Source organism: Dendrobates tinctorius, unplaced genomic scaffold (assembly GCF_039654945.1).
Source record: "Dendrobates tinctorius isolate UK_male_01 unplaced genomic scaffold, ASM3965494v1 ptg000017l, whole genome shotgun sequence".
Taxonomy (NCBI): domain Eukaryota; kingdom Metazoa; phylum Chordata; class Amphibia; order Anura; family Dendrobatidae; genus Dendrobates; species Dendrobates tinctorius.
In genome coordinates, this window is record NW_027361685.1 from 9,580,042 (window position 1) to 9,599,432 (window position 19,391).

General features: G+C 48.6%; 1 protein-coding gene across 1 annotated transcript in view; it reads right to left on the reverse strand.

Moving 5' to 3' along the window:
* Positions 1-13,404: 13,404 nt before the first annotated feature.
* LOC141082432 (oocyte zinc finger protein XlCOF8.4-like) overlaps positions 13,405-19,391 on the reverse strand; it is a 174,185-nt gene continuing 168,198 nt past the window's right edge. Inside the window, exon 2 of the mRNA XM_073566375.1 lies at positions 13,405-13,545. Within this exon, the coding sequence (XP_073422476.1) occupies positions 13,405-13,545 (141 nt within the window). The remainder of the gene's footprint in view (positions 13,546-19,391) is intronic.

A 19,391-nucleotide genomic window follows, 5' to 3' on the forward strand; every position in this document is an offset into this window, starting at 1 on the left:
GGTCTCTCCCGGTCTCCCGTCCACGGCCCACGGCCGCCTCGGTCCAGCCCCCTGGTGCGCGCTCCCGCTCCTCTTCCTCGGCGGGCGCGTTTCCTCGCTATGGCCGGGCGCGCGCCCTCCCCCACCTGAGCACGCGCGTCTCCTCCTCCAGCTGGAGGTCATGACCTGGAAGCCCTTCTCTCTCCCTATATCAGGCCGCCTCCTTCTGGAGGCGATGCCTGACTATCACTAGAACTTGCTAGTGACTCTGGCCGCCCTCCTAGTGCTCCCTAGCTTTCTCCCGTGCATTTACCCAGTTCCTCTTGTGCTCTCTTTCCTAGGTTCTGTGGCTTCAGTCCTCGTCCGTTTCCCTCCTGTGTCTTCAAGCCGTGCCATCCCTCCTGTCTCGCCAAGCTGTGCCGTTCCTCCTGTGTCTTCTAGCCGTGCCATCCCTCCTGTCTCGCCAAGACGTGCCGTCTCTCCTGTGTCTCCGAGCCGTGTCGTCTGTCCAGTACCTGCTATTTGGATCTACCCATCTGTCCGCTTATACATTCCCGGGTACCGGCTACCGTGGTGATAGTTACCCGTGGGCTTGCCCCATACACTCCCTGTATAGGGGGTGGTCCACCTGGTCAGCTCGCCCTCGGGAGGTTCGTTGCCACGGTCTAGTGGGTCCACCCCAGGAGTACCTTACAGGATAGTCAGGCCATGGATCCCGCTGGTACCTCGACCCCGACCCAAAAGGAACTTTTGTTCCTTCGTGAGAACCAGGCGAGGATCATGTCGTTCCTCAAATCGATGGAGTCCCGACTTTCCTCTTTGCAGACCTCCGATCCGGGAATTGCCTCCCAGATCTCCGGCCTGCAGCAGGAACTGGCCCAGCAGCGCAACACCCATGCCCATATTTTGAACTACATTGCCTCTGTAGATAACCGCTTACTAGCCCTACAGACGGCAGCCGCAGTCCCGGCACCTGTGGCAATCCCACACTCCTCTCCCCGGTTGGCCAAACCCCCACGTTATAGCGGAGATCCCAAACTCTGTCGGGGGTTCATCAACCAGTGCCAGTTGCATTTCGAGTTGGCTCCCCTACAGTATCCCTCCGACCGGGCCAAAGTGGCTTTTATGATTTCCCACTTTGAGGGTGAGGCACTGGCCTGGGTGAATCCCTTGTGGGAACGCGATGACCCGATAGTCTCCCAGCTCGCGACCTTCTTGGAGACCTTTCGTAAGGTCTTCGATGAGCCCGGTCGCCTGGTCTCTGCTACCGAGTCTTTATTTTGCCTTCGCCAGGGTACTCTCGGTAGGACAGTACGCCATCCAGTTCCGTACGTTATCCTCGGAGCTGGGGTGGAACAATGAGGCCCTGGTTGGGGCTTTTTGGCGAGGCTTATCGTCCCGAATCAAGGACGAGCTGGCAGGCCGGGATACACCCACGTCTTTGGAGGACCTCATCTCGCTGGCAACACGAGTTGATCCACGTTTCCGGGAGCGTTCCCGCGAGATCGCCAGGGAGAGAAGGCCCAATCATTTTTTTCCTCCGACACACAGCCCACCACGCTCGCGGTCCTCCGCCGCGGCCGCAGCTCCCGAACCCATGCAAGTGGACCGACTCAGGCCTGCGGAGCTTCGCCGCCAGGACAGAATCGCTCATGGCCTTTGTCTCTATTGTGGCAGCGCCTCCCATCTCCTGCGTTCCTGTCCTGTGAGGCCGGGAAACTCCTCCGCCTAGGACAGGTAAGAGAGGCCTCCCTAGGTGTCACTGACACCTCTCTACCCTTGACCCTTTCTGTTGTGTTTTTCCTGGGCTCCAAACGTTTTTCGGAGTTAGCCTATATTGATTCTGGGGCTGCGGGAAACTTCATCCAACTCGAGGCGGTGAAGAGATTAGGGATACCTGTCAGGTCCTTGGAGGTTCCCCGGCAGTTAGCCTCTGTCGACGGTGCTCCCTTGCGCGAAGCCGTTACACTGGTCACTGAAGAGCTGGAGTTACAGATCGGGGTCTTGCACCGTGAAAAGATAACCTTCTTCGTGCTGCCGTCTTTGTCCCACACCGTGCTCCTGGGTCTTCCGTGGTTGCGGATGCATGAACCTGTTCTGGATTGGCGGTCCGGAGACATTCTTCGCTGGGGCCGCTTCTGCCAAACCAGATGTCTCCGCCCAGTACGACCCCTCAAATGCTCGTCTCCTGTCTCGGGTCCGGCGGAGTTGCCTTCGGCTTACTGGGCCTTCGCGGACGTCTTCGATAAAAAGGAAGTGGAGGTCCTCCCTCCGCACCGGCAATATGATTGTCCCATCGAGCTTGTTCCTGGCTCGACTCCGCCCCGAGGGCGGATCTATCCGTTGAGTCCACTCGAGTCCCAGGCCATGACCGAATATGTACAGGAGAATTTGGCCAGGGGCTTCATCCGAAAGTCTTCTTCCCCTGCTGGAGCTGGCTTCTTTTTTGTCAAGAAGAAAGACGGGTCCCTGCGCCCCTGTATTGACTATCGTGGTCTCAACGAGATTACCGTTAAGAATAGATATCCGCTACCTCTCATCCCCGAGTTGTTCGACCGGCTACGTGGGGCACGAATCTTTTCTAAATTGGATCTCCGTGGAGCCTACAATCTCATCCGTATTCGCTCCGGAGATGAGTGGAAGACCGCCTTCAACACCAGAGATGGACACTATGAGTATCTCGTCATGCCCTTTGGGTTATGCAACGCTCCCGCAGTCTTTCAGGAATTTGTGAACGACGTCTTCCGCGACCTTCTGTATTCCTGTGTGGTGGTGTACCTCGACGATATCCTGGTCTTCTCTCCTGATCTGTCCACCCATAGAAGAGATGTCCGCCACGTACTGCTCCGTTTGAGGGAGAATCGTCTGTACGCCAAGTTGGAGAAGTGTGCCTTTGAACAGTCCTCTCTTCCATTTCTGGGCTATATCATCTCCGACTCTGGTCTGCGTATGGATCCTGAGAAGGTTTCGGCCGTGCTTAACTGGCCACGTCCTCAAGGGGTGAAAGCCATTCAGCGCTTTCTCGGCTTCGCAAACTACTACCGGCAGTTCATCTCCCATTTCTCCTCTTTGACTGGCGCTATCTCGTCTTTGATCCGTAAGGGAGCCAACCCACACGTCTGGACCCCTGAAGCAGAAGGAGCCTTTCTATCTCTGAAACGTGCCTTTGCCACGGCTCCCGTACTCCATCGCCCTGAGGTCAACAAACCATTCGTCCTTGAGGTGGATGCATCCGCAACTGGAGCCGGAGCTGTTTTGTCTCAGAAGTCCTCCTCCGGCAGGCTCGTTACGTGCGGTTTCTTTTCAAAATCATTCTCCACCCCAGAGCGGAATTATTCCATCGGAGACAGAGAACTGCTTGCCATCAAGTTAGCCCTAGAGGAGTGGAGGTACTTGTTGGAGGGCGCCGCACATCCCTTCACAATCTACACAGACCATAAGAATCTAGCGTACCTGCGGTCTGCACAAAGACTCAACCCTCGGCAGGCCAGGTGGTCTCTGTTCTTCGGCCGATTCGATTTTGACCTGCATTTTCGTCCAGGCAACAAGAACCTCAAAGCCGACGCCTTGTCCAGGTCCTCTCTTTCCACGGATGTCGAGAAGGAACCTGCACATATCTTGGACCCATCCAGGTTCATCACCGTGGCACCGCTTTCTCTCCTCGCTACCCCACCTGGCAAGACTTTTGTTTCTGAGAGGGACCGAAGACGAATCCTCCACTGGGGCCATGCTTCTAAGCTGGCGGGTCATCTCGGCCATAAAAAGACACTTCTTTTGGTGTCCCGCTATTACTGGTGGCCGACCCTTTCCCAAGATGTCTGGGATTTCGTCGCCTCCTGTCTCTCGTGTGCCAAGATCAAGGTGCCTCGGCAGCTGCCTTCTGGTCTTCTACATCCGCTTCCAGTACCCTCGTCACCTTGGCAACACATCGCCATGGACTTTATTACGGACCTACCCTCCTCTGCCAAGTGTACTGTCGTCTTAGTGGTAGTAGATAGATTCTCTAAAATGGCACACTTCATCCCTTTGCCTGGCTTGCCATCGGCTTCCGCCTTGGCGAAGATTTTCGTCCAGCACATCTTTCGTCTCCATGGACTGCCCCAACATATTGTTTCGGACAGAGGAGTCCAATTCACCTCTCGCTTCTGGAGAGCTCTATGCAAATCGATGGATGTCACTCTTGACTTCTCCTCATCTTATCATCCACAGTCCAACGGTCAGGCAGAACGGACGAATCAGAGTTTGGTGAACTACCTCCGGCACTTTTCTAATATCCACCAGGCCGACTGGTCTGAATTACTCCCGTGGGCTGAGTTTTCCTATAATAACCACATCAGTGAATCTTCTGGCAAATCCCCGTTCTTTGTCGTCTACGGTCTACATCCTGGTGTACCTCTACCAGTTCCCCCCGCCTCGGGTGTAACGGCGGCAGATCTTCTGTCCGGCGAATTCTCCAGGATCTGGCAGGAGACCAAGACCGCTCTGGAGTTGGTGCGTAACAGGGTGAAAGGATACGCAGACAAGAGGCGCCTGGATGTTCTACCATATCACCCAGGTGATAAAGTTTGGCTAGCCTCCAAGTTTATTTGCCTCAAAGTCCCGTCCCACAAACTGGGTCCTCGCTATATTGGACCTTTTGAGGTCTTGTCCCGTATTAATGATGTCTCCTATAAATTGCGTCTTCCCGCCTCTCTCCGCATCCCTAATGCTTTCCATGTGTCTTTGCTTAAGCCAGTTATTTTCAATCGTTTCCTTTCTGAAGCTCCTCATTCACCTCCGCCTGCCGCCGCAGACGATGTATTTGAGGTGAGAGATATTTTGGCCATGAGAAAGCAAAAAGGGAAAACCTTTTTTTTGGTTGATTGGAAGGGCTTTGGTCCTGAGGAGAGATCCTGGGAGCCCCAGGAGAATATCCAAGCTCCTCGAATCCTGGCTAAATTTTTGTCCGGTCTGCGGGGGAGGGCGCGTAAGGGGGGGGGTACTGTCACACGGCGGCTGCCGCGGACTTCTCCTCTTACCTCCCTCCGGCCCCGGCTCACCCGCTCTCCGGGGGTCTCCTCGCTGCCGCGCCGGCCGCAGCAGGCCTCGGCGCGGTCTCTCCCGGTCTCCCGTCCACGGCCCACGGCCGCCTCGGTCCAGCCCCCTGGTGCGCGCTCCCGCTCCTCCTCCTCGGCGGGCGCGTTTCCTCGCTATGAGGACGCGCGTCTCCTCCTCCAGCTGGAGGTCATGACCTGGAAGCCCTTCTCTCTCCCTATATCAGGCCGCCTCCTTCTGGAGGCGATGCCTGACTATCACTAGAACTTGCTAGTGACTCTGGCCGCCCTCCTAGTGCTCCCTAGCTTTCTCCCGTGCATTTACCCAGTTCCTCTTGTGCTCTCTTTCCTAGGTTCTGTGGCTTCAGTCCTCGTCCGTTTCCCTCCTGTGTCTTCAAGCCGTGCCATCCCTCCTGTCTCACCAAGCTGTGCCGTTCCTCCTGTGCCTTCTAGCCGTGCCATCCCTCCTGTCTCACCAAGACGTGCCGTCTCTCCTGTGTCTCCGAGCCGTGTCGTCTGTCTAGTGCCTGCTATTTGGATCTATCCGTCTGTCCGCTTATACTTTCCCGGGTACCGGCTACCGTGGTGATAGTTACCCGTGGGCTTGCCCCATACACTCCCTGTATAGGGGGTGGTCCACCTGGTCAGCTCGCCCTCGGGAGGTTCGTTGCCACGGTCTAGTGGGTCCACCCCAGGAGTACCTTACATCTACAATGTTGTTGAATCCATACTGGGCCTGAGAACGGCTGCCGAGCTGTTAAGCAAGCTACAGCACCCGTGGTTTGGACACGTAATTTTTTCAGGAATGACGGTTAGGCCCAACTCCGGAATTGCGGTTGACCTGAACTTACTGGGAAATCATCGTTCGCGGGGAATAATCTGAATCCCAGATCCCCATCACTATCGGAGTTCAGCAGGTTATCTGCACCTGCAGCGACAAAAGCTGGTCCTTTCAGTGTAGCGTGCATGCAGCCCCGGACATGTACTGGAATGCTAGACCTGTTATTGCTCGATCCCACGTGCCACAGCCTCGCGTATCCCTCTAGTAAGCTTGACGCGTACCGCGGGGCCATGCCGGAGTCTCGGTCGTTAACGGAATAAAGCTGAGAAATTGCTAGCACAACTACAAACAGACATACCACACCACACACAGAATCGACAAAGCTTGCAATCTGTCCATCTTTTCTGTAGCTTGTATGGTAGTGGTTTCCCGGGTGCAGTCCAATTAAGCCACAGGCTCCACTCCTGGTGGTGCCTTTTTGGACATTCCTTTAAGGTTCAGCTTTGCAATCATACTGCCCCCGGAAACCAAAAACTTTGCCTTCAGGGACGCTGTTTGGAGGTTCGTGGGAATAACGCCGCCCGATCAGCAGTCGGCATATGGGTCGCCCTCCCAGGGCTGTGGGGCACTCGGTACTGGGCCGGTGTCAGTGGGATGTGTCACAGCAGCGGTGACCCGGACGGTGGCCCTGGGCGCCCATGTAAATGGCGTGGTATAATGGTAAAGAGTTTATATAGATAGTTTGACGCCACCTGTGGTGTTCGGCAACATAGATGTTAGGCCGACGCTGCATGCAGATCCTCTGGGACTGATGGTGTTGTCCAGCAAAGATGGTGAAGCTCCCCACAGGTGGAGCTGGAGTCCCAGGGAAGTGTAGATGTAGTGATGGGGGAAAGGCACAGGCGGTGTAGGTGCTGGTACCCAGATGTAGCGGTGCTGGAATAACTGTAGGATACCAGAGCGTGCAGTTCCAAAGCTTTACTCACAGTCTGCAGGTTACACAGATGCCTGCCTCCGTGCTGTGTCCTCCGGGTCAGGACCTCTGCCAACCTCCGGGACCAGAATGGAAAGCTCCCTTCCAACACTCCGCCAACATGTACCTTCCTGAACGTCTCCTTTCTAGCGCTTGTGGGGGAAGCACTCACAGGACCGTGGTTCACTGAAACGCCTCCTGTCTAACAGATGTTCCTCAGACTTTACTTGTATGGTAGACAGCTGTAGCCTTTTCCTTCTGCCTCGCACACGTCGATGCTGGGGCCTCCGAGCCTTAGTTGGGTATAGAGCATTTATAGCTGCTACTTCCCCCGGTTTCTGCTGCAGGAACGTCAGTGTCCCTACAAACTCGGAGACCGGAATCCGGACCATGCGCTCCAGCTAGAAGTGAGCCTTAACTCTGCTCATCCTCCAGCTCCCCTTCTCACGTCCACACACTTCCCCTTCCCTGCACAGAGTGCCCAAGCTTACCTCCTCCCGACCACAGAGAGCAGCTGCTCAGCAGTCAAGTTCAGAGGTCTCCCTGCTGGCCTGGAGTGGGAAATGTGTTGTGTGTTGGTTTCACTACTAGAGAGATCCTTTGTTGCTCCCAAGCTTGACAACACACTCCCTAGGAGGAAGGCAATGCCACAGTGGCGACCGTACTCTTGGGGACGCCACAAGTGCACTGAGGCCCAGCCACTGCTGGATGATGCTGCTGGTACATTGACCCAGACCACTACATTCCCCTCGCACTCTACACAGCCAGAATCTGACCCAGAGGAAACTCAGGTTCCCCTTCCCGCATACTATACCACCTTACACGGTGACAAAGAGGAAGGTGCAGATGAAAGTGCAGGTTCCTTGAGCAGGTGGGGGGCATACTCATGGGCGATGGCACTGGCACAGGGCACCGCATAGTACGCAAAAGTGTCTCTGCCAGTGGGAGGGCCTAAACAGCCAAGTGCAGTGAGATGGAAGATGGGGACGACAAGGAGTTCAGAGTAGTGCAGGGATTCCCTAGCAAGGAGACTTATGTAATTGTTTTCAATGTTGGGACAGCAATTTTTGGGGAGCACTATACTCTGGAGAATGATAGATGGGGCCCACCATACACTGGAGCATTCCAAAGGTGGACATCAGACACTGGAGCAGCATTTACAGGGCCCATTATACACTAGAGCAGTAGAAATGGGGCCCATTATGTATGGAGCATTATTTGGGCCCATAAGACAGTGGAGCTTCATCTATTGGGACCAACATATACTGTAGCATTATGTGGAGCTCATCATATACAGTTTGAAATATTATATGGGAATAATGATTCCGTATGGAGAAATATATGGGCCTCATTACTCTGTATAGCGCACTAAGCGCTGGCCATAATACTGTATGGAGTTATATACTGTCCGTTTTTGGAGGTATTGGAGAATTTAAAATGGATATCAGTCATGAGATGTAAGAAGTGAAGTATTTTTCATTGTACTATACTGCTATTTCTCTGCCGTATCGGAGCATCATGAGTTGTGGTATGTGTTAAAGGGGCGCTCTTTGGCCCTGGGCCCACGAAAACCTGGAGCCAGCCCTCCCGCCCCCACAACTGTAGCCAAATAACCCCCATTTTTCAGTGTGTAACTAGTATTATGAAGTTAATTAAGGTTGACAAGCTTCAGTAACAAGAATTTATGCTTTTGGCATTCAAATGGGCACTGTAGGTGTGTTTCCTGTCCTCCTCTCACTGCCGACTTTAATTCTCCATTGACTTACATTGGGTTTCGTGTTTCGGGACGACCCCGACTTTTCCCTATAGTCGGCCGATTTTGCTCGAACCGACTTTTGGAAAAGTCGGGTTTCATGAAACGAAACTCGACCCTAAAAAAACAAAAGTCGCTCAACACTAGTCAACACCTTTAAGAAGATACAATTTTGAGTTAAAATATTTCCAACATTTTGAACATGAAAAAAGCTTCTCCCCGTATGACTTCCCTGATGTTTATTAAGAGTTGATTCCAGTAGAAAACATTTCCCACATTAAGAACATGATTAAGGTTTCTCCCCTGTGAGAGTTTTTTGGTGACTAAGAAGAGATGATTTCATCACAAAACATTTCCCACATTCTGAACAGGAAAAAGGCTTATCCCCTGTGTGAGTTCTCTGGTGAGTAACAAAATGTGATTTATCTGCAAAACATTTCCCACATTCTGAACAGGAAAAAGGCTTCTCCCCTGTGTGAGTTCTCTGGTGCTTAACCAAATCTGATTTCTGGATAAAACATTTCCCACATTCTGAACAGGAAAAAGGCTTCTCACCTGTGTGAATTATTTTGTGCCTAACCAAATCTGATTTCCGGATAAAACATGTCCAACATTCTGAACATGAAAAAGGCTTCTCCCCTGTGTGAGTTCTCTGGTGCTTAACCAAATCTGATTTCTGGATAAAACATTTCCCACATTCTGAACAGGAAAAAGGCTTCTCACCTGTGTGAGTTATTTGGTGCCTAACCAAATCTGATTTTCGAATAAAACATGTCCAACATTCTGAACATGAAAAAGGCTTCTCCCCTGTGTGAGATCTCTGGTGCTTAACCAAATCTGATTTCTGGATAAAACATTTCCCACATTCTGAACAGGAAAAAGGCTTCTCACCTGTGTGAGTTATTTGGTGCCTAACCAAATCTGATTTCTGGATAAATCATTTCCCACATTCTAAACATGAAAAAGGCTTCTCCCCTGTGTGAATTTTTAGATGTATATCAAGATTACATTTTTGTATAAAACATTTCCCACATTCTGAACATGAAAAAGGCGTCTCCCCTGTGTGAGTTCTGTGGTGGTTAACGAAATGTGATTTCCGTTTAAAACATTTCCCACATTCTGAACAGGAAAAAGGCTTCTCCCCTGTGTGAGTTCTTTGGTGCCTAACCAAATTTGCTTTCTGGCTAAAACATTTCCCACATTCTGAACATGAATATGGCTTCTCTGCTGTGTGAATTCTCTCATGTGTAGCAAGATGTGAATTCTGAGTAAAACATTTCCCACATTCTGAACAAGAAAATCTATTCTCTGTTATGTGAATTTTTTCATGTTTACGAAAAGTCTTTTCAAGAAAACTATTTCCATATTCTGAATCTGAAAATGGCTCCTTTCCTTTAAAATCAATTAATTTCTTAATGCTTATATTGTGACTTTGATTTTCCTTAGTAGTTGGTAATGAACTAAAACATGGGACCTGTTTCACAGGATCAGATGACAGATCTTTGCTATGAAGGGATGATGGTATATCTGGAGTAATGGCAGTCACTTCAGTTGTATCTTGTAGGATCTCAAGATCATCAGATTTAAAAATTGAAGATGTGAGCGTTCCCTCTAATCTCCTGGTACAGTCATCTGCTAAAAATAAAACCAAATAATAATTTTGAATACAATATCTTCAAATTTTATACTTTTGGACATTTCTACTTAAGCTGTCCATAAAAAATACAAGCTTTTTAAAAATATTGAATTATTATCCAAGACAATGACAGTTCACAGTCTAATCGAAAGCCTCATAGCATGAACCAGCGCATCATGGTGTTCAATGGTTTGTTCATTCTGCTTCCCAAACATGGAATAAAAAGCCAACAATGTTATATAGGTGAAAATTATACCAATAAAACTTCTACTCATCTCACGGAAAGACAAGACACCACTAAGGTCCATCATCTGTCAGAGGAAAAATCAAAAGGTTTCCACAATATTTGTGGCTCAAAAGCTCTTGAAAAGCAACATGGCTTCCATAAACCAATCCAGCAATATCCGCTCTCCCAAAGTCAAATATCCACTCTCTTCTGAGCCTTGTAGTGCGCCCAAACCATATTTAGCATCCATATATGTGGCACTACTATAGTGAGAAGAACCCACTTAATTTACGGTGTGTGTTTCCTGGAGCACAATCTGGGCATTATGTGTTGGATAATAAAATGGCAAATGTGCAATTTTCATGTTGCAACATCCAGTGTGAGCTAATTTCTGGAAAGTGTCACTACTCCCATAGAATAATTCACTGAGGGTTATAATTTCCATAATGGAGTCACTTTATGGGGATTTCTACTGCTTTAGTTTCCTGTAATTTTGTTATATTAGGGCATCTGCAGATGGTGTGTCCCCTCTCCCCTGGAATCTGCTCCTGCGATGTTTGGTTCCATCACCAAGCAGCGCCTTATTTATGGTGCAGGCGTTGCTGGTAATAGAAGAGACATCGAAACCAGAAGCTCTGGGTGGCGCTGGCTCTGTCCAGCCACTAAGATTAGGGTGCCTGAGACCAGTAGTTTCATCCAGCCTGGCAGTATGGGTTTGTGTGCTGTCCAGCAATCTGGTAGCAATCTGCTACCTGCTTAAGCCAATTAGAAGGCACCAAACCCTACTAAAGCTTGAAGCATATTCCCGGAATCTGCCAGATACAGCCTTGTTCTCCTCTGGTTCAGTCCTCTGTGCTCAGCTGGTGTATTTGTTTCCTGGTGTAATCCCAGCCCGCTTACTGACTACACTTGTGTCTTCTGATTTTGTACTTTCTCTGCCCTCCTGGTTATGACCAACTACCTGACTATTCTTCTTGCCATCTCACCCCACAGAATAGCAGGTAACACCTTGGCCCAAGCCTAGGGGTCTCTGTGTAAGTCCAGATCCATGAAGAGGGGTTAAGGGATGATGAGCAAGGCAATCACTGGGATCTGGAAAATAGAGTAGATAGAGCCAAGCCTTCTCGTGGTGGCCATCTTTTCATCTGCCAGGTGATCACTAACAGTGCTCCCAATACATCGTGTCTGCAAACTATTCCATCAAGATCTGTGTACGAATAGCTAAATGGCGCTCCTTCCTTTCTTAGCCCTACCATGTGCCCAGAAAGTAGTGTACAACCATATACAGGGGATTGTTGGATTGAAGAGACATTGGGAAATAATTTGTAAGGTCCATTTGTTTCCTATGATTCTGGTGAACACTCTCTGGGTAATTAGAGTATGGGGCTCGGTGGCTCTTGGCAATCTAAACTATCGTAAGGGCCAATATTTTCCATCAGATGAGTTTCAAGAAGAAATATTAGATATTCATAGAGAACTTTTTATAATAGTGCAGAGATGATGTGTCTTAAATTTAGATCTCAGGCATTTGGCAGAGGTAATGGAGACCTTATTTTAAAGGCTACCAGGTAGTTGCAGACTCACAAAAGTGAGGCAGGCCGATCCCACCATCATCAGACTACCATACAAAATGAACCTGTACAAAAAGAACTAGAAAAAAAAAACATGTTACCGTATTTTTTGGATAATAAGACGCTCCCCAAATTTTGAGGAGAAAAATAGGAATTTTTTTTTAATAACACGGTGGTGCTTCTTATAATCCATGCGTCTTATTTCTGTGGTGAAGCGGGTCCCAGGGTCGCTGCTGGAGGAGGCAGGAGTGGGTGATGCTGCAGACCGCAGGGTGGGATGAGGGGGTGTCCGATGTGCAGTGCGCAGCTGTGAGTGTTTGCAGCGGCTGGGGTGCCTGGCACTGCTGCCCGGGGTGCCCGCTGCTGCCCAAGGTGGCCACCTCCGCTGCTGCTGCCGCAGCTCGGGGTGTCCACCGCTGCTGCTGCCTGAAGTGTCTGCTGCTGCGGGGGGGACTATGCCGACTTTTCGTGATAGGCCAGAGCCCCTCGCATGTCCGTGGTTTCCTCCAGTGCGGTGGACTCCGTGAGCATGGCTGCTGGGGCGCGGCGCATACACAGATGGAAATCTCGGTATCAAGATCTCAGGATATGAGATTTCAGCCCTGAAATGAGATCTCAGGATTCTAGGAAGCCAACAGCATCATTACCCTCCGCTTTCTCTTACAGGCCCAGTATAATATTTTTCACCAAGTGATTTTCTAACTAGCCAGCACATTTTACGTACGCTGTCATTTGGCTTTATAGTTTACAGATCTGGGCAGGTAACGGTCAGCGTCTCCTAATCCCAGGGAGTAGGTGGATCTACCAGGTTGTAAGTTCTATAGAAAAGGGCTTTCAATGCCCAAAGTCATGTGAACAGTTTTGGGTGGAGGAGAATGTTGTGGTCTAGAGGCAAAATGGTGATCATGGTAATACGGCCGGACTACACCACCGATAAAGCAGCCACAGCCGGTGACTGAGAGGAATCTGTGACCTCTGCATTCAGTGGTTACTACTCACCTGGGTAGTCATATGTGGGAATCTCCTCTTTACACCACTCATCGCCCCTCACATATGTCTCTGTAGTATTAATATGGGTCAGATCTTCACCCTGAAACAAATATTGTAAAAGTCACAGACAGATGGAGAAGTCCCATCTATGATCAGCTCTAATCCTGCCATCTCCACTGTTCTCATTACACAAGTATAAAACATATAATACTGGTGGATAAAACAAAACTGAGCACAAGACCTTCACAGCCGTCTACACATCATAGGGGAGATCTCCTGACACCTTCTCTCCATCTACCTGATGATCCTGAGGAGCACTGGGATCTTCTTGGTTACAGTCCTGTGGAAGAAGAGGACGGGGACATCTCTCTGGTGTTGTCCTCTTACTGGATAGATCTGGAGGAAACACATACAGGGACTGAATTCATTCTCTACATACAGATAATTATAGGCCGTGTGTATTTAGTCCTGTCTATTACCTGGAGATGTGAGGGGCTGGGGAACCTCCATTATGACATTCTTGTAGAGATCTCTGTGTCCTTCTAAATACTCCCATTCCTCCATGGAGAAATAGACGGCGACATCCTGACACCTTATAGGAACCTGACACATACAATGATACCGTCATCCCCCGATCCCTTCATAGTGTTACTGTATAATGTCCCAGCATTCCCAGCAGTGTCACCTCTCCAGTCAGCAGCTCTATCATCCTGTAGATGAGTTCTAGGATCTTCTGCTCATTGATGTCCTCATGGATCAGGGGGTGAGGTGGAGGCCCCGTGATTGGGCTCAGGGGTCTTCCCCATCCCTCAGACACAGGGTCCTGACAGCGATCACAAGAGGTCTTCTTCACCACTGTGTAATCCTGGTAATGGAGAGACACATTAATAAATCTCACTACAGACATTTCCAGAGTCCTCACCTCTTCAGTTCTGTCCATCTGTTATTCCCATAGATAAGAATGATGTAATGTGACGTCATCAGAATCTCTCACCTCTCCAGTGAGACGGAAGAGGATCTCTAGGGTGAGGTGTAATATCCTCTCCGCCATCTTGTCTCTGTCCATATCCATCCTTGATGGGTAAAACAGGAAATTTATCTTTTGTAGAAGATCTTCACTGAGAGGATCCGATATTGTAGAGACCTGAATGAGAAGAAGATGAGCCGATGTAACATCATAAGAATCCGGTGTAATAATACAATTACTGGAGATAATAAGGGAAACATATGAGGAGATTTATTATTTTACAGGGTTTAGTTTTCTTCCCAGACATCTTCTAATAAAACCTATATATTTAGGCGACAGACAACAAGCAGTTTCCTCCTCGGAGTCGGCAGCTGAACACGTTCCTCATAGACTCATCTTCCATAACGCTAATTCTCATCTCATTATCGACACTGGAATCGGCATTAGTAATACTGCAGGAGATATTTGTTATGAATGAGTCACCGGAGGGGAGAAAACAAAAATACAAGCTAAGTCCAGAAAAACCGGAGAGGTTGGTAGCTATCGGATTGCAGACCCCTGATCCTATTCACCACAACTAACAGTAGCCGTGGGGGGTTCCTACGGTGTTCCTAGACCCCTCGTCACAGCCAGAGAGCTAAATAAGCCTAAAGAAAGAAAGGGGAAATCTAAACTGCTCCAGAGCAGACCCCAATGCAATAGACAGCCCCCAACATGTATTGTCGGTGAAAAACAGATGAAAACACAAACACAGACAGAAAGACAGGCTGAGCAAACGATGGGGCCCAACTAACTAGATAGGACAGGACAGAAAAGATGCTGGCTGCAATCCGCAAAAACCCTGCCAAAAATGTCCCAACCGTCTGATAGGAAAAAAGGCCCTGAAGTCGCTAGACTTCAAAATCACTATATCAGCACTCAGGTATATTCTGAAAAAAGAGCAAAGAGATCAACTGATCAGAGACAAAAATGGAATTCAGCCAGTCCCAGCAAGAGCTGGCTGAACACAAACACTAAGTAAACCAGACAAAATCTCATGGAATAATAGCAAGGCAAAAACTTAGCTTTAGAAGACAGGAACTAGACTGGAGGCCAGAGCTCAGAGCAGAGAGGATCACCAGCAACCTTGCAGGGCGTCGGCTGCCTTATATCCACTCAGAGATTCCGGATGTCCAATCACCCTCCGCCTGCTCTGATGACAGGTTCTTCCCATCTAAATCAATTTCACTACCTCCCTTCACCAGCAGAGGGAGTTCATCAGACATCAATGCTGAAGGGGAAAATGAACTCACAACAGTACCTCCCCCTTGAGGAGGGGTCACCGAACCCTCATCCACGCCTCCAGGGCGATCAGGATGGGCCCGATGAAAAGCACGAACCAATCTTTCGGCATGAATATCGGATGCAGGGACCCAAGAATTATCCTCCTGGCCATAACCCTTCCACTTAACCAAATACTGGAGTTTCCGTCTAGCCAGACGAGAATCCAGTATCTTCTCAACATCATATTCCACATTACCTTCAACCAATACAGGGTCAGGAGGTGCCACCACAGGAACTACTGGCTCAACAAAACTCTTTAACAGAGACTTATGAAACACATTATGGATCTTGAATGTAACAGGAGCCAATCGAAAAGAGACCGGATTAAGAATCTCCAAAATCTTGTAAGGTCCAATAAATCTAGGTTTAAACTTTGGAGAAGCCACCTTCATAGAGATATTCTTTCATGACAACCAAACCATATCACCCACCTTAAACCGGGGATCAATGGTCCTATGCCGGTTGGAAAACCGCTGGGCCTTTTCCTGGCAAAGAGACAACTTATACACTACGTGGTCCCAGATCTGGTGCATTCTCTCCACCACAGTGTCAACACCTGGGCAGGCAGAAGACTCCACCTGTCCTGAAGAAAATCGAGGATGAAACCCAAAGTTACAAAAAAAAGGTGACATCAAAGTGGCAGAACTAGCTTTATTATTTAAAGCAAATTCGGCCAAGGACAAAAATGAAACCCAATCATCCTGATCAGCAGAAATAAAACATCTCAAATACGACTCCAAAGTCTGGTTTGTTCTCTCCGTCTGCCCATTGGTCTCAGGGTGAAACGCAGAGGAGAAGGACAACTGAATTCCCAGCTTGGAACAGAAAGTCCTCCAAAATCTAGAAAAAAACTGAACTCCTCTGTCAGATACAATGTTCTCAGGAATCCCATGCAAGCGAACCACCTGTTGCAAAAACAAGGGCACCAACTCTGAGGAAGATGGCAACTTAGGGAGTGGTACAAGATGGACCATCTTAGAGAGTCTATCACAAATCACCCAAATAACAGTCATTCTCTGAGAGACAGGCATATCAGAGATAAAATCCATTGAAATATGGGTCCATGGCCTCCTGGGCACCGGCAAAGGCATCAACAACCCACTAGAGCGAGAACAAGGTTTAGACCGAGAGCAAGTCCCACAGGACTGCACAAAATTCCTGACATCACGAGACAAGGCGGGCCACCAAAAAGACCGACTCACCAAATCTCTAGTACCAAAAATACCTGGATGACCAGCCAATGCGGAGCAATGAACTTCAGACATTACTCTCTTCCTCCACTGGTCAGGAATATACAATTTTCCAATGGGACAACGATCAGGTTTGTCCTCCTGAAACTCTTCCAGAGCATGTCTCAAATCGGGCGAGATGGCAGAAAGAACGACCCCCTCACCTAAGATGGTAGCAGGCTTGGTCACAATAGGAGAATTAGCAAAGAAACTCCTAGAGAGGGCGTCTGCCTTGACATTCTTAGTGCCCGGAAGAAAAGAGACCACAAAATCAAAACGTGTGAAAAACAAGGCCCACCTGGCCTGTCTAGGATTCAAGCGTATGGCCGACTCAAGGTAAATCAAATTCTTGTGGTCAGTAAGGACCACGACTTGATGTTTAGCTCCCTCCAACCAATGTCTCCACTCCTCAAATGCCCATTTCATGGCTAACAGTTCCCAATTCCCCACATCATAGTTACGTTCGGATGGGGAGAACTCTCGGGAAAAGAAAGCACAGGGATTCATTTTAGATGTTACAGGATCTTTTTGGGACAAAACAGCTCCTGCACCAATCTCAGAAGCGTCCACCTCTACCTGAAACGGGAAAGAGACATCAGGTTGCCGCAAAACCGGAGCATAAGTGAACCTCCGCTTCAGCTCCTGAAAGGAAGAAACAGCCTCCGCAGACCAATTCAGCACATCAGCACCCTTCTTAGTAAAATCAGTCAATGGTTTGGCAATACCAGAAATATTAGCTATAAATTTACGATAAAAATTAGCAAAACCCAAAAACTTCTGGAGGGCCTTCAAAGAAGTGGGCTGAACCCAATCATAAATGGCCTGTACCTTGGCCGGGTCCATTTCAATAGTTGACGGAGACAAAATAAATCCCAAAAATGAAATCCTCTGTACACCAAAAAGGCATTTCGATCCCTTGACATACAGGGAATTCTCCCTCAAAATCCGGAACACAGTCCGAACCTGTTCCACATGAGAGTCCCAATCCTTGGAAAAGATCAAAATATCATCCAGATAGATGATCAAAAATTTATCCACAAAGTCCCGGAAAATATCATTCATGAAGCACTGGAAGACAGAAGGGGCATTAGTGAGCCCAAAAGGCATCACCAGGTACTCAAAATGTCCCTCCGGAGTATTAAACGCCATCTTCCATTCATCCCCATGCTTAATGCGAATAAGATTATACGCCCCCCTGAGGTCAAGCTTGGTAAACCAGCAAGCACCTTTAACTCTGGAGAATAGATCAGAAATCAGGGGTAACGGATACTGATATTTAACAGTAATTTTGTTGAGGGAACGATAGTCAATACAAGGCCTTAATGAACCATCTTTCTTGGCCACGAAAAAAAACCCACCACCTAAGGGTGAAGAGGATGGTCTAATATGACCCTTCTCCAAAGACTCCTTAATATAGGATCGCATAGCCTCGTGCTCGGGTACAGATAAATTGAAAAGACGACCCTTGGGAAATTTACACCCAGGGCTCAGCTCAATTGCACAGTCATAACTCCTATGAGGAGGCAAAGACGCAGACTTACTCTCACTAAACACATCATAAAAATCAGCCAAATAGTCAGGAACCTCATGCGACTGGGGAGAGGTGGAGAAAACAGGAGCGTCACTAAGGGCACACCGACAACCCCAACTCACCACAGACACAGATTTCCAATCCAAAACTGGATTATGGATTTGCAACCAGGGAAACCCCAGAATAATGGTATCATGCAAATTATGCAACACCAAAAATCTGCAATTTTCTTGATGGTCTGGGGCGACCCGCATTACCACCTGGGTCCAAAACTGAGGTTTATTTTTCTCCAAAGGAGTAGCATCAATCCCCCTCAAAGGGATAGGCGTCCGCAGAGGTGTCATAGGAAATCCACAACGTTTAGCAAAATCCAAGTCCATTAGGTTCAGGGCTGCTCCCGAATCCACAAAAGCCTTGGCGGAAAATGTGGACAGGGAGCAGATCAGAGTAATTGCCAGAAGAAACTTAGGTTGAACACCACCCACAGAAAACGTGTGTGCAAAGCGTTTCTCTCGTTTAAGACAGAGAGAAATAATATGCGAGGCATCTCCACAAAAAAACACAGCTTATTACACCTATCACATTGCATAGGTTCAGACACTTGTTCAACAGGTGGCAACACCTCTCGTGCAAGTCCTGCGTTCACGCAAACGCCGATTAACCTGAATGGCTAATGACATAGAATCGTCAAGACCAGAGGGAACAGGAAATCCCACCATAGTATCTTTTACGGTTTCTGACAAACCCTTCCGAAAGAGAGCTGCCAAGGCACCATCATTCCAGGTAGTAAGGACCGCCCACTTTCGGAATTTTTGACAGTACAACTCTGCAGAATCCTGACCCTGGCTCAATGCCAACAGGGCCTTTTCAGCCTGATCAATAGCATTAGGTTCATCATACAACAACCCCAAGGCTTGAAAAAATGCGTCCACATTAGTTAGAATAGGATCATCAGGTTTCAAAGAAAACACCCAATCCTGGGGATCGCCGCGCAGCAAAGAGATGACAATTTTAACCTGCTGCGCGGAGCTCCCTGATGAGTTAGGCTTCAAGGCAAGAAATAATTTACAATTATTCTTAAAATTCAAAAATTTAGACCGATCCCCAAAAAACACATCAGGAGTAGGGATTTTTGGTTCAGCAGCATGTGAATGAGCAAGATAGGCGGAAATTTCCCGCACTGCAGCAGTGAGCTGCTCCACACGATCAGACAATTGCTTAATCTCCATTAAGAAAAAATTCCCCCTACGGCCTCAGAGAAATAGAGGAAAAAATATACACAAAAAAAAATTCTGACACTTTTTTTTTTTTTTTTACAATTCTTTCCTGCTATTGAGTACCCTAGAATCTGCAGTATGGCTGGTGATTCTGTTATGAATGAGTCACCGGAGGAGGAGAA